The sequence below is a fragment of the Heterocephalus glaber genome, unplaced genomic scaffold (genome assembly GCF_053883595.1).
Source record: "Heterocephalus glaber isolate CG9 unplaced genomic scaffold, H.glaber_assembly_v1.0 deba00000594, whole genome shotgun sequence".
Classification (NCBI taxonomy): Eukaryota; Metazoa; Chordata; class Mammalia; order Rodentia; family Bathyergidae; genus Heterocephalus; species Heterocephalus glaber.
The window spans coordinates 31904378-31919488 of record NW_028258151.1 but is presented as its reverse complement, the minus strand read 5'-3'; the positions used below and the strand labels follow the sequence as shown (position 1 = coordinate 31919488).

At 53.6% G+C, this 15111-nt stretch overlaps 1 protein-coding gene across 1 annotated transcript in view; it reads left to right on the top strand.

Moving 5' to 3' along the window:
* The window catches only part of Alx4 (ALX homeobox 4), a 37948-nt gene that overhangs the window by 16805 nt on the left and 6032 nt on the right, over positions 1-15111 (top strand). Inside the window, exon 2 of the mRNA XM_004851992.3 lies at positions 10283-10593. Coding sequence (XP_004852049.1) covers positions 10283-10593 — 311 coding nt within the window. The remainder of the gene's footprint in view (positions 1-10282; positions 10594-15111) is intronic.

The window sequence follows — 15111 nt, the reverse complement described above, 5'->3', positions numbered from 1 at the left end:
TGTGTCTCAGCAGTGAGAAGAGTGGCTAAGACAGTCCTTGAATTACCCAGGCTGGGCTTGAACTTGGAATCCTCCTCCCAGAGCACTGAGATGACGCGTGTGCCACCACAGCGCGGAGAGGCTTTCTCTTTAACCTCTCTTTCCTTTGCCCTGGTACGAGGAAGGCTTGGTCACTTGGATTATTTGTAGGAGAAGTGAGGTTATGCAGATCCGAAAATTAAAGTACCTTTTTACTCTGAGGTGCCCGCAGTAGCTTGGCCTTGGCCACCCGGCTGCTCTGCTCTGTCCTACGGGTCTGAGTCCTGCTCGGGAAGAGCGCGTTCTAACCAGGTCGCCAGCCGGGGCTGTGAAGTGAGGTCCGCTCCCACACTGGCCTCAGCCTGGAGCTTTGCTGACAGCGTGCAGGCGGGCGTGGGGCTGAGCACACAGTGGCAGCAAGGCCATGAGGGGTTGGGGAGGGGACCGCACTGGTCACAGGGCTCTGCCCGGAGTCCCGTGCTTTCCTTACTGAACTGACGTCAGGACAGAGCTTCCCACCGTGGTCGTGCTGTAAATGCAGACTCAGAGGTTCAGACCCGCAGTGCCACGCCACGACCCCAGCCCCTTCACCCCGGCTCCCCGCATACGAGTCTTGGCCATATTTGCTGTGATTTGCCACGATCTCTCCAATTTTCTTTTTCTTTTCTTTTCCTTCCTTCCATCCTTTCTTCCTTTTCCTTTCTTCCTCTTTCCATCCTTTCTTTTCTTCCCTTCCTTTCTTCCATTTTCTTTTTCCCTTTTCTTCCTCTTTCATTCTTTTTTTCTTCCCTTCTTCCCCTTCCTTTCTTTTTCCCCTCCTTCCTTTCTCTTTTTCTTTCTTCTTCCTTTCTTTCATTCTCTCCTCCTCCTCCTCCTCCTCCTCTTCCTCCTCCTCCTCCACTTCTCTTCCTCCTGCTCCTTCCCCGCCCTGTGCTGGGGACCAACCCCAGGGCCTTGTGTTCCACTGCATCACGCAGGCCTGGCCTTTCTCTCAGTCCCTCTGTACGCACAGCCACACATACTGAGTATGCACAGGGCACAGGACCCATTGTTTCTTTCTGACTGCTGAGCGTGAGTTGCAGACACGGCCCCCTTTGCTCCCGAGTACCTCAGCGTGTGGTTCTCTGCGGACCCTGTGAACACACTGGTGGTCAGTGATGTTGGTCTCACCAGGGCAGCTTTGATAGGGCCCGCATGAAGTTGGGGAGCCATGGGGCCGATCCGAGCTCTCCTGGATCTACCGACCTGCTTCCCTTCCTCTTGCTCTGCCACAGGGCCCGGCGGAAGTGCTCCAAGCCCAGGGTCAAATCTCCACTCTGCCTCTCACCTGTTGTTTGTCCATAGACAAGTCATTTACCCTGCCAGGCTGGTCCTGGGGCTGCAAACTGGGAGTGTTTTACATGGTGTCCAGGGAGGCGGTGCAGTGGATTTCCTGGCACCCTTGCAGAGTGCCAAGGGTGGTTCTGGTCCCCCGAGAGAGCTCTGCCACAGCCTCCCAGGGAGGAGCCCCGGCTCAGGGTGACAGGTTCACCAGCCGCGTGGTGTCTTGGAGCATCTGGGGGCGTCATCCTTTTGTGAGTGAGTCCAGTATTTCCTCAACACCTACTGTGTGCCAGTGTAACTGGTCCCCAGGATCCCCAGGGGCTCAGGGAAGGGAGCTCAGGTCTCAGGCTGGTCACTCAGCTGCTGGGAAGGATGGATCTCCTCTCGGTGCCTCAGTTTATCCATCTGTAAAATGAGGAAGCTCCTAAAGGCCACCTGTGAGCCAGGAATGTGCAGGTACTGAGGACTAAGGGAGGCCAGAGCTCTGCCTGGCAGGGCAGGGACCTGCCCATCCACGTCCCTTGTAGGGCTGGGATATGGCAATGTAGTTGGCACATCTCCCAGGAATCTCATTTGGTATGGGGTGGAAGTGGGGAGACCACTTTCTGTCCAAAACACTTTATTGGAACCGCAGTGCCTCCTGGTGGTTGATGGCAGCAACTGCAGCCTTGCTCTTGGCCTTGGGGAGTCTGATCCTAGAACGCTGGAAGGCCTGGTATTGGCTTTGGCATGGGAAGATTCACTGCCTACCAGTAGCTGAGGGCATCGGCACGTTTCTGGAAGGCAGTCTGTCTGTATTTATGAGAGGCCTAAAGCTGTGCATAGGATTTAACTTGGTATTTCTAGTTTGGGGAGTTTATTCTAAGGTGATCACCATGAACGAAGATTTAATTTCAAGAATGTTATCCAAGATCTATTATAATTTTGCATCATCAGAAACCTGTGTGCCTAATGGTAGAGGACTGATTCAATAGTTTGTCCCTATGGAATACTATGCAGCATGGAAAGATGTAGAGGATATAGAATTGGGTTTTTTTAAAAAAAAATATATAAATAAGTTCCTGTGTGTGAGTATGTGTGTGTGTGCATGTTGCAGTTTTCTTTTCTTTTCTTGTCTCAATTTTTTTGTTTGCCAAATAGAACACAGATTATTACTTTAACAGACAAAAAGCTGCAAATGTGACAGAAAGAGCAAGACATCCAAGTGATAGCAGTTGTGAGCCACACCAGTGAGAGGCAGAAGGACAGGTCAGGGAGACCGAAGGTGGCCACAGAAATGCAGAAGTATGGGGCTCCCCCTGCAGTGCATTGTGGGAGTGGAAGTGGGTGGTGTGGGTGGAGGGGAGAGGGTGTCTTGCAGAGGGGGCAGTCTGGCCTGCAGGACCCTGAATACCACAGTAAGACTGATTTGTAGGCCTGGCAGATTTAGCAAAAAGCAAACAAACACAACAAAATCAGGACAGTCTGTGGGGTCTGATGTCAAATGCATGATGGATCAGTATTCATATAAGCATCTCCCATGTAGTATTTGGGATATTCTTCTGTATAAAGGCCATTCGCCATCTGCAATTCCAGCTTAACAGAGCATCCTGTGTTACATTTGGTGATGGTCATCCTTTGGGTCCCATAATCCCACCGCACAGGGCTCAGGACTGCTTTCAGGTAACAGCTTAACCCGCCCATGGGAGAGCAAATAAAACATTCATTCTAGACCAGCAACACCAAAACAAAGACAGAGTTAACCCATATATCCATATTCCTGCTTCCAGAAACTTCTAGAATTTTTTAAGGACAGATACTCCACAGTCTCCCCATTTTTTTTTTTTTGTCAAAATGAGGTTTACTCAGTATAAGGTGAACATCTTTCTGTGCATGCAAATGCTGCTCTAGCCTCTCAGTTTCATTCATTTGCTCATTAGATGTTTATTGAGCATCTACTGTGGTTCAAGTGTAACAGGAGCCAACAAACCAATATAGTCAGAGATATGAATGGTTTTAGTTGCACTGCCCAGACTGCCTCAGTGTCCTGAATCCATTCAAGATATTTCCCTTCTGTGGTCATTTTGACCTTGGGGAAAGCCAGATGTCACATAGTGCCAAATCTAGTGAATGAAGCAGATGATGACACCATCATGATTTTATGAGCCTGCCTTTTCACTGGATGGCACTGAGGAGCAGCATTCACCGTATTTTTTTTTTTCATTACACCTTGTAAAGACCTTCATGAAAGAGGATTCCAGAACTGCTTCAGAAAATGGCAAGAACAATGAGATGTGTGTTCAAAGCAAGGGGGAGTATTTGAAGGGGATTGATGGCAATGTGCCATGTATTGTAGTACATTTTTAAATTGAAACACTCATATGTTTTGATCACCCTGTGTATTCCGTTTTGTAGGAGGGAAAGAGAGACAAAGGGAAAACAAAAGAAATCAAGTCAATGAATAACGATTCATGTTAAATGCCAAGAAGGAAATAACGTGTAGCACAAAGAATACAAGGAAGGATCTTCCACTTAAAGAAATATCATCTTTTATTAACCACCCCGACTGCTGGACATTTTGGCTAATTTCCATTTTTCTATATACTGAACAACACCATGATGCACTTCCTCTCTAGTCCATCATTAATTACTTCTTTAGGATTAATCCCTAGAAATGGGATTTCTAGGTGAAAGCATATAAATGTTTTATTTAGTTGATTTTTCTTTCATCTATTTGAACACGGTTTTATATTTTCCCTTTACTTAACTTTTTAAAAATTGTAAAATTGGGCTGGGGATTTAGCTCAGTGGTTCCACTGCCTGCCCCGCAAGCGCAAGGACCTGAGTTCGATCCCCAGTACCAAAAAAAATTGTAAAATAGCATGCTGTAAAATTAAAAATTTAGGTGTGTAGTTGTGTGTGATTTACACATTTCCTGTATAGATTTGTGTACTCACTACCACAATCAAGATACAGATTATTGTAGGCCCAGAGTAGTTCTTCCACACCAGTGTGACATCTTTGTAGATAAACCTTCACCCTATCCCAACCCCTGCAACCAGAAATCTATTCTCTGCCCAGAGTTCTGCCTTTCCTAGAATGTCATGTGATCACGAAGCAGACTCATATATTATGTGAACATTTCAACTGGTTCTTTTACAAACATGAATGCTGTTTTTGAGATTCATCTCTGTTATTGTCATTTTTTTATTCCTGAGTAGAATCCTACCATGTGGCTGTTTTACAGATTGCTTATCTGCTCACCTGTTAAAAGACACTTCGTGCATTAGTCAGTTTTCTGTTACTGTAACAAAATACCCAGGACAATAAACTTAACAACAGGAAAGGGTCTTTTGGCTCACAGTTTTGAAAGCTTCAGTCCATGGTCAGCTGGTCCTGTTGCATTGGACCTGTGGTGAGGCAGGTATCATGGCAGGAAAAAGAGCAGAGAGAGCTGCTCTCCTCATGGCAGTCAGAAAACAGAGAGAGGGAGGGAGGGAGAGAGAGAGAGAGAGAGAGGGACTTGTGTCCCACAGTCCTGAGAGAGACAGAGAGAGAGAGAGAGAGAGAGAGAAAGAGAGAGAGGGACTCTTGTCTCACAGTCCTCTTCTGGGCCAGCCCTGGTGACCTGAGACCCAAGCCTTCGTACTAGGCCTGGTTCTTAAAGGCTGCCCCACCTCCAAATAGTGCCAAGCTGTCGACCCAGCCTTTGGTGGGACCCGAGGGCCTTTGAGGACATTCTAGAGTGAAACTCCAGCACTTGGGTGGTTTCCAGCTTACAGTTGTTACAAACAAAGCTGCTACAAACATTGGCACTCAGCCTTGGCTTTTTTCTCCCCTTCAAATAAGTCTTCATTTCTTTCTTTTCTTTTTTCTTTTTTTCTAGTCCTAGGGATTGGACTCAGGGCTTCATGCTAAGCTCCATCCCTAGTTCGTTTTTCTTTTATCATTTTTTTTTTTTTTTGAGACAGGGTCTTGCTGCAGGCTGGGCTTGAACTTGCAGTCTTCCCTCCTTGGCCTACCAGAGTACTGGGATTACAGGTGCCATTGCACCAACAAGACCATTTCTCTAGGGTAGGTGCTGGGCATGGGCTTGCTGGATTATGAAGAAAGTGTTGGTTTAATTATGTAAGATGCTGCCAAACTCTGTTCCTGCCAGCCTTGTCTGTGAGTCCCACATCCTCCCCATTCCCTGGCATCATCCAGTTTTCTTCCTTCTACTGTAACAGGTGTGCAGTAAATCTTGTTGTTTTCTCTCTCTCTTTTCTTTCTTTCTTTCTTTCTCTCTCTCTCTTTCTTTCTTTCTTTGGGGGTTTTGAGACAGGGTCTCACTATGCAGTCTAAGCTGGCCTTGGACTGTGTAGCTCAGGCTGACCTCAAACTTGTGGCAATCCTCCTGCCTCAGCCTCTGCACACCCTGTTTTAACTTGCATTGCCCTAACAGGTAAGGGTGTTGATCCCATTTCCACATGGATTTGCCCTCTTGTATCTTTCCTGATTTGTCTGTTCAAATACTCTGCCCACTTTTTCTTTTAAACATCACTATTAGCCAAATTGCATACTTTATTCAGATTTCACTAGTTTTCCCCTAAAATCCTTACTCAGGGACACCTGTCTCAGGTCCCCTGCTCTGAGACTTTCTCTCTTCAGAGAAGCACTTTGGGGTTTTGGCTGCTGTGTGTTGGGAACGGGTGCCTGTGTCACCCCTTGAATCTTCCGTAGGCTGCAGCTCTCGAGGGTGCGGCCACAGGTCCTCAACGTGTGTTTCCTGAAATGTCACCTAGCACTACTGCTGCTTTGGAATTATGTGCTGGGCCTGGAGCTAACATAGGGATATGGAGGCTGAGGTCACGGGTGGGACATGATCCGTGGCTGACCTTTGGCCCCGTCCACCCCACAGAGGGACAGCGGTGGGTTTAGCCTGGCCCTATAGATAGCGGCGCTGGCTAGCGGCATTAAGGAGATTACATCAGCACTGAGCATCTGGCCATGAGGTGTGTGGGGCTCACCGGGAACAGAGCAAACCCTGTGTCACCCCCAAAGCAGATGTTTGGAGGGAAAATAGATGCAATCAAAGCCACAGAGGATAAAATTACTCAGACCTTGTCAGCCGCACGCCTCATATGCATAGCCTGGGGACAGCTACACACACACACACACACACACACACACACACACTCTCCCCTGTGTCTGCGGGGTAAGGCTTGCTCACACCCACACGTACACACCTGCACACACTGCACCCATGTGCCCGCCCTGGGCCACACCAGCGTGCAACCCACACACCTCTCTGCCAGCAGTGCGCATGCTTGGGGTGCGGGTGCGCACAGGAGACCGCAGGTAGGGTCCCAGCACCCTGCTCCAAAGAGCTCCAGAAGTCCCTCCTGTTTCCATCATAGCCAAGAAGAGAAAAGAAAAACATCAGTCACCTCTGAAAATCTCTCAGGTCACAAAAGGGCGGCTCTAGAGCACTGTGATGCCATTGGGGTGGCCAAGGACGAGTACATGGAGCTCAGGGGATGAAGGAAGCTTTCCCAGTTTTTTCATTTCTTGAGCTGAAACCCAGCCAGGCACTGGGATGGGGGCTCCCAGAAGGGGTGCGGGCTTGTCCCAGGGGTGCTGGGGCAGAGGTGGAGGGTGGGTGACCTTGGGCCATGGAGGTAATGGTGGCCTCACGGTGCTTGAGGGACCTTTGCTACTGCGAGGCCACCCTGAGCGTGGACCTGTCGCAGGCCAGGTGTCGCTGTTGCGTGGGCGCGGATATTTGACTCTCTGTGTAGATAGGCTGATTTCCAGGCCAGGACTGTGGGTGTGCAGCCAGCTCCACAGCTCCTCCGAGTCCACACGGAGCTGCCCCCGAGGCTGGGAGAAGGCGGCCCCGTGCCAGCACCGGTTCTCGTCATTTCTTCCCCTCACTGTGTCCCTCCGCCTCTCTCAGTCTTCCTCTGCCCGAGCTCTCTGTCAGTCATCTCCTGCCACATACGCCATCAGCCCTGAACGGTGACTCTCATTTGGCTGGCCCAGAACTTGCAGTTGTCCTGCCTCAGCCTTCCAGGGTGCTGGGAGTACAGGCAGGCACCACCACACGCAGCTTCATGCCTTTTTCTCGTCTCCTGTTCGCCTTGCTCTCATTGTATAGCAGGATGAAGTTGGACTTCCATTTGCTCAACAGATGTTCTCTGCATGTACGCTCTGGGGCAGGGACACCGGCAGTGCCCAAGGAGGGCCAGACAGGGCCCAGCTGTGTCCCTTAGAAATGGCTCATTTGTTCTTCTGCAACCTCTCACTGCACCTCTGCCACCTGCCCCACCCTGTGCTAAGCTCGGGGCTGGGAGGGACAACTGACCAGAAGCCCTGGCCCTTGGGAGCTGACATTCTGCAGGAGGAGCCGGACCTTCTCTGAGGGCTCGATTTGCAGGCAGCACCCAGAGAGGCCAGCAGGGGACGAGCTGTGACAGCTGGGAGGACTTCCTGGAGGAGCTGGCATGGATGGCATCGTGGGGGTCAGCTGGAGTGAGGGACATTTCAGGCAGGTGGCTGATGTGGGGACCGTGGAGGACCAAGGAGGCCAGCAGTTTCTGTTGGTCGGGGGTCTCAGCCAGCCCCTCCAGATCCTGCTCTGACAGCAATCTCCTGGCTCTGTGCAGGGCCCGGCACACCACCCGTCCCATCCCTGTCGCCCACCAGCCTTGGGCCCCTGAGAACAGCAGTGGGGATGGCAGCCGTGGAGCCAGGAGGTAGGAGGCTGCCACAGGGGAGGCAGACCCAGCGTCCATGGGGCCGTCCCGGGGAAGGGCCAGGAGCAGCAAGTCAGACCCGAGGGAGATGGACACGGGCTGGGTTTAAGGCGGGGACAGGGCGCCCCGCTCCTCTGCGCTGCACTGCAGCTCTAGGTGGAGAAGCTGCAGGTGGAGGGAGGTGAAATAGATGAACCGGCTCTGGATCTTAGGTTTGTGTCTGTAAGGACCATGGCTTGCTTTCATTCTGGGGCTAGAACTCGGGGGGAACTTTCCTGTAAATTAGGGACCCAACCTCAGAATTTAAAAGCAAGATAACTAATCATGGAGATTCAGATGGATTTCTTCCTTCTTCCTTGAGGAGCCGGAAGCAGAATTCCTGCTGTCCCCAACTCGACACAGATGCCCCCTTACACCTCTCTCCTCTTGCATATGGGGGGTGGGGTGGGGCTGAGGTGGCGTCAGACACCCTGCTTGCTGCCCCCTCTGTGGACAGGCAGGTGGAGGTGAGACTCGCAGGTCATACGCACGATGTCCCGGGCGGATGGGTAGACTGGGACCCGGACCGGGCAGGTCTCTGGGGGTGGCTGGCAAGGGCAGAACTGGACCCTTACTGTTCACCGTGGAAGGTGGAAGCCTGGAGGCTCTGCTGCCTCCCCCTGTTAAGCAGAGAGCCTGCTCTTAGCTGAGGACTTCTCAGGGGGCCGACCCCACTCCATCCTCCTCAGGGACTGCTTCTCTGTGAAGGACGAGCAGAGGCATCGAGGGTCCTGACTTCCTTCTGCCCCTCCTGGAACAGGAGCCCATACACTGGGTATGGAGTAGACCCAGAAGCACAGGGCTGTGCTCTGTGGATAACCCGAGGGTGTTCTTGCTTCTCCTGGGCTCAGTTTCTTCCCAGCCCCCACTGCTGTGCAGGTTGGTCCCCAACTCTGGCAGAGGCAGATGAAGGATGAGGGCAGAGCAGGGCAAGCACAGGGACAGGGCTGCCTCCCAGGCCGGGCCTCTAGGAAGTTGCACAACAGCGATGTTTATTTTTGGTGAGCTGGGTGGGATTTCTTTCCCTTAAAAAGAGACCCAAAACATAAAACTTATTTGTCTGCCAGGAAGATAAATATCTTTGCTGAAAGCTCTTGGCCCGGCTGCCAGCTGCAGTTTGCATGATGCTGTCACCAAAGCTGTGGCTTGTGTGCCCAGGCTCAGGGTGTCACCTGTCATGCCCTGGGCCAGTCTCCTGTCCCTGTAGCGTCTGGATGCGAGTGGTTCTCAGGCACCTCCGCTCCCTCTCAGTGCCAGCAGGGTGTGGGGGGCTGACAGGGAAAACATGCCTCTCCGGTTCCCCCAATGCACACAGAAGCCAGAGATGAGGGGAATCTGCCCTTTAATACTAGCCCCTCGACCTGTTTCCAGAGGAAGGGACCAAGGGGCAGAGTGGTGAAGGCTCAGGCCTACTGCGCTGTGGTGTGATGATCCCGACAGCATCTTCCTTTTATAGAGGGGAAAACTGAGGCACGAAGAGGTTACCTAAACTGTCCAGAGCACAGACCCAGAGTCACAGGTGGGGTTCCTGCCCCGTGATGGGGTGTCCACCTGGGATGCTGCCAGGGCTGTTTGGACGTGGACAAGCTGCCCTCGTCCCCATCTTCCAAACTGGCCTCTGTCTCAGTGTCCCCACCCTGCAGGGGTGACTCAGTCCCTTCCAGCCCTGAGTGTCCAGGAACGGGCCATGGGAGCCCCACTGTGTTGACAGGCAGTGGCAGTCTGGGAGTAAGGGGCGTAGACAGGCTCTGTAAGCAGTGGGCCAGACACTACTGCAAAAGGAAAGGTGTCGCCTCCTGAGGAGAAAGAGCCCTCATTTGGGCAGTGGGAGAGACCAGGGAATGCCAAGGATACAGTGGAGGGCAGGGATGTGGCCCCAGCCCTGGAATCTTTAAGTTTGTTTGTTTGAGACAGGGTCTCATTGTGTGGTTTAGGCTGGCCTTGAACTCACTATGTAGCCCAGGCTGTCCTCGAACTCAGTGATCCTCCTGCCTCAGCCTCCCGAGTGGTGGGATTTCCCATTCTCCCCTCCTGTCTTTGGTTTTTTTTGGTACTGGGGATCGAACTCAGGTCCTTGCGCTTGCGCAGCAGGCGGCGAAACCACTGAGCTAAATCCCCGGCCCCCTTCCCCTCCTCTCTTGCTTGGTTCAGCCACTGCCTTCTGACCTTGTTTCCTCCTCCCTCAGCCAAAGAGAGCTCCCTGGGAGAGCCAGAGTTGCCCCCCGACTCCGACACCGTGGGCATGGACAGCAGCTACCTCAGTGTGAAGGAGGCTGGGGTGAAGGGGCCCCAGGACCGGGCCAGTGCTGACCTCCCCAGCCCGCTGGAGAAGGCCGACTCCGAGAGCAACAAGGGCAAGAAGCGGCGGAACCGTACCACCTTCACCAGCTACCAGCTGGAGGAGCTTGAGAAGGTCTTCCAGAAGACACACTACCCGGACGTGTACGCGCGGGAGCAGCTGGCCATGAGGACGGACCTCACCGAGGCCCGCGTGCAGGTCAGTGAGGCTGCAGGCAGTGGTAGGGGCCTCCCCATGGAGCCAGGGAGAGCCACTCCAGGGCTGTCTCTACCTGTGGGGCTGAGTATGGGGGTCCCGGCTGCCCCTCATGTCCCTGTCCACCCGGATGATCTGCTCTTACCCACTTCTTGGCGACTGCCATCTTGTGTGAGGGCAAAGTAGAGCAGGTCCATGGTGGACGGGAAGCCTGCTGGTTAAACCAGCACAACCCAGCTCCACTCAGCCCAGTACAATACAGCCAAGCTCAACACAACCCAGCTCAACCCAGCTCAGTCCAACATAACACAACCCAACTCAACACAACACAACAAAACTCACTTAATCCAACACAACACAACCTAAAATAACACAACACAATCAAACCAGGTCACTCTTTACCGCATTGTCCTGTTTTATCTTTATGGAATCTTTGACTGGCTTGTTATTTCATTTGCCTCTTCCCACTGGAAAGTGAGTTCCTAGTGGTCACCACTATATTCCCACCAACTGCAGAAGGCTGACTTCAGAGCAACAAGGGCAAAAATGAAATATCTGTAGACCAGTTGCCCTGCTCTGTTCACACAGGTATGTCCCCCTCCATAGGAAACCATAGCATAGAAAGAAAGCAAAGACCTCAAAGTAGGTCACATGCAGATGACCAAATTCATGCATTAAAGCTCACATTCAGTTAAACACAGACTAAGTATCACATTCAGGCTGCTTTTCTATCGTATACAGCATGCTAGAAATGCCAAATGTGCTGCTGTCGTCCAACAGCATCCCTTCCCTGGACCAGGAAATCAATAGCTGACACCAAAGATTTTTTTAAAAATCTGCACAGCATAGTACAGCCTAGAAGTGTGGGCCACTCAGTGTCAGGACTTAGAGCCCTGTGGTTCCTGTCAGGCTCCAAGGGCATCATGCCCTTAGTTCACTGCAGACCCTTCATCGGGAGTTCTGAGGCATCAAGAACAGAGAGCCATCTGTAATTTAGTCCAGAAACTCTCTTGTGAGAAATGGCTAATTTGCAAAGGCCTGGGGTTAACAGTACCTATATAGCTGCCAGATCCTGCAGCCACCCGATAATGCTTCCAGGTCACTCAGCTGACCCGGAAGTGCATCTGAGGAAGGCAGGCAGCGCATCGGCTTTACACCAGATCCCTCTCGCCCTGCATGGGACCTTGCCTGCCGGAGTCTGGGCAGCAACCCATGTCCAGCCTCGGCCCCAGCCGATGAGTTTGGAGAGTGGGAGTGGGCAGAGAAAGGGCCAGGTGCTTCTGAGACATCCCTCAGTGCTGCACCAATAGCGGATAAGGGGCTCATCTTCCATTCGGTGTGTGTGCTGCACACCTGCATCCGAACATTCATTTTTTTGGTCACCTACTTTTGCCTACTTCCGAAGCAGAGTTGAGGCAGTTTATAATGAAAGATTTCTTATTTTAATGTAAGATCAAAGAGAGTGTCTTGAAGCAGGAAAGTAATTATGTTACATATCTAAGCCTCTTCAACCTTGAGCTTCCTGGCAGCCAAAGCAGAAAAGGAAACCCTGATATGTTGCATATCTTACCATCTAAGGGGAAGAAAATGGAATCACAGAGCAGTGTGGAGAGAGAGTATCACTTGATCTTCTCACTTGGTAGATGAAGAAGAAAGGCCCAGAGGTGGACAGAGATAGTTTGAAGTTATAGCGACTCAGCAGCAAGGCTGAGCCTGGAATTCAGGACTCCCGAGTTGGTCGGTGGTACGGTCTGACTACACAGCACCGCACCAGGACGCGTGCCAGACTATTGCGACGCTTTTTTTGGTACAAAGCAGCGGGGTGGGTGGGATCTCCATGTGCGTCAGACCTCTGGATGGAGAGGCGCCTGGCATTGCCCTGGGGGACGTGGGGTGTGATGGAACCCCCTGCCTGCCTCCGTGGAGTTTGTTTGGGGCCCTTACTCAGCTGGTGGCAAGCCAGGTGCCCAGGGTAGGGGTGGCAGGGACGGAGTGGGGGTCCCAAGATGGACTTTTCCTGGGAAGAAGCCTGGGGTTTGGCCCTGCTCCAGGGGGCTGCAGGGGCCTCTTGCTGCTGTCTGGGATTCCAGCCTCTGCAGCTGGTATCTGAAGGCAATGAGAAAAGGCCTCCCCGCCCCGGGCCGCCCCGCCCTGGCCCCAGATGGGCTGCGGTTAGGAGGCCTCTGCCAAGGCAGTTGGTTCCCTGCACAGCCTGGTCCTCAGGAGAGCCCTGTGCCTGAGTGGGCCAGGCCCGGGTGGGCTGGGGAGCGGGGTGGTCCCGGAACGCGAGCGACATCAGAGGGGCAGAGCGGCTCTCCTCGCGGGCTGCAGTGGAGACAGCAGGGCCCTGAGGCCCAGGGGCTCAGCTGCGGGGTCAGAGACGGAAGGAGTCTCGAGACCTATGGATGGGAGCCGAGGGGGACCCACCGGGGTGCCCCTGCCACCTCCATGTTTGGGGGGACGCCGCAGCCAGCCAGGGTGACTTAGCGTGTAGTGCTTTTCTTTTTCTGAGTACGATGTGAAGTACATAATGATCACATTCATCGTGGGGACTTGGTGCCTGCAGACAACACATCTTAGTTCTTTTTTCATCCCTATCCCCTGCACATTGCCGAGGTTCTGTTAGTGTGGATCTGAGCAGAAACTCCAGCCCCGTGGACGGGGTGAGGCTTTCAGGGTCAGAGGAATCACCACTACTCCCATCCTCAGGCCTCAAATCAGCCCCGAAGCCCAGCCCTTGCCATTCTGCCCCCATCCATCTCCCCAGATGAACTAGGCTCCCCAGTCCCCCTCCCAGCCCACGATCCGTTCCCCACCTGCGCCTCCCCTCAATTCTAGGCCCCTTGCCAGACACCAGACACCTCCTTTCCCCCGACCCCTGGGTTGCTCCCTGCTGAACTGGGTCCCCTGTTCCCCAGTGACCCCATGTTCCCACAACAAGGGGACCCAGAATCCACAGAGACGAGGGGACAAACAGAAACTCGCCTTGCCTCTGCCCCACCCCAAAGAAAAAAAGGAGCCCGCTATCTTGCTATCTTGATGTCTCCTGTGGGCTCTCCCCTCCCCCCAGAAAAAGCCCTGGGAGGCCGAGGCAGGAGCGGGAAGATTTAGCTCAGCCTGCAGGAAATTAAACATGAAATGGAAACAAGCTCCTAGGATTCATGCTCCCACCCCCATTCCAGGCCGCCGATAAAGGGGGATCTTGTTTCACAGCACAGAGGAGACCCCGTGTGCCCTTGGCTCCCAGTGGGCAGCCTGGCCTGGACCCCAGGAGCTCCGGGAGCCTGCAGGGCAGGGACCGAGACCCCCAGCCAGCTCTCCAGGGAGGTCACAGGAAGGGCGCTCCGTGTGTCGGGGGGTGTACATGCACATGCATGGGACACACATGCACACACGGGCACATGGGGTTAGGATGGGGAGAGGAGCTGGAGCAGCAGCGGAGAAACCCCAGCACGCCCCGACTTCCTCACAGTGACAGGACCCACACCCCAGCCCCTCTTTCTGACCTCTTTCCTCTGGCAAGAGACAGCCAGCCTCTCAGGCCAGAGCTATGAATAGAAGGATGCAGAGTCGTCTAAGAACTTCGGGATGAGCTCCCACCTGGCTGTCCTGCTGCTCACACGTGGCTCTGTCCCTATCCTGTGAAGAGGTGGCCCAGATTGGGGCCCATGGTACAGATGCAGAAACAGAGGCCCTGGCAGTGCCAGCACTCCCAGGGGCCCCCACAGGCTGGGCAGCATCCGTGGGGGGCGCATCCGCGCGGGCTCCTTCACCCTCCCTGGGGCTTGGGTGGGAGGGGACCAGAGGGGACGCCCAGACCTGCAGTGGATGGACAGGGAGGGGAGGTGCTGCCTGTGGCCCGTACCAGCCAGACCTGGAGGAGCCTCTTGAGACTGTTCCCTGGGAGCGGGGTGCTGTGCCCACTCCTGTCTGCGTCTCTGGCACACAGTGCCTGCGGGAGTGCCAGGGTCTGCCCAGGTCTCCACCAGAAGGAAGCCCGTCCGTGCTGGCAGGAAGCCACCCCTCTGCATCTTTCTCTCCCACCCGCTCTGCCCCATCACCTGAGCCTTGGGACAGTAGCGGGCCAGACACCGCCCCAGCCCCAGGGCACACCTGATTTAGAGCCTTCCCCTCCCTGGCCAGGTCCCAGGCGAGCCTTGTGCCTGGCAGTTGGAGCTGAATCCTCCAAAGCATCAGGCCTCACTGGTCCCAAGCTCACGTCTGAGCAGCCTTCCCCCAGCCGACCATTGAAGGCCCAGCTCCTGCCCTCTCTCCCGGGAAGCGAGCATTTCCTGACTGCTTCTGGTGCCCACAGAGCCCCGCTGTCCCTGGGGTGCCCCCCACTGTCACACGTGGGGTTCTGAGCTGGGCGACTGTTTCTGGATGGATGCCCTGGTAGGAATTCTGGGTTCAAGCCTGTAGGGAACAGGCGAAGGGGATGTTACTAGAACCTCTGCAGTGAGTCCTGGTCTCCTGCGAGCCACAGCAGCACACGGTGAATTACAGGAAAGGTAGAAAAAT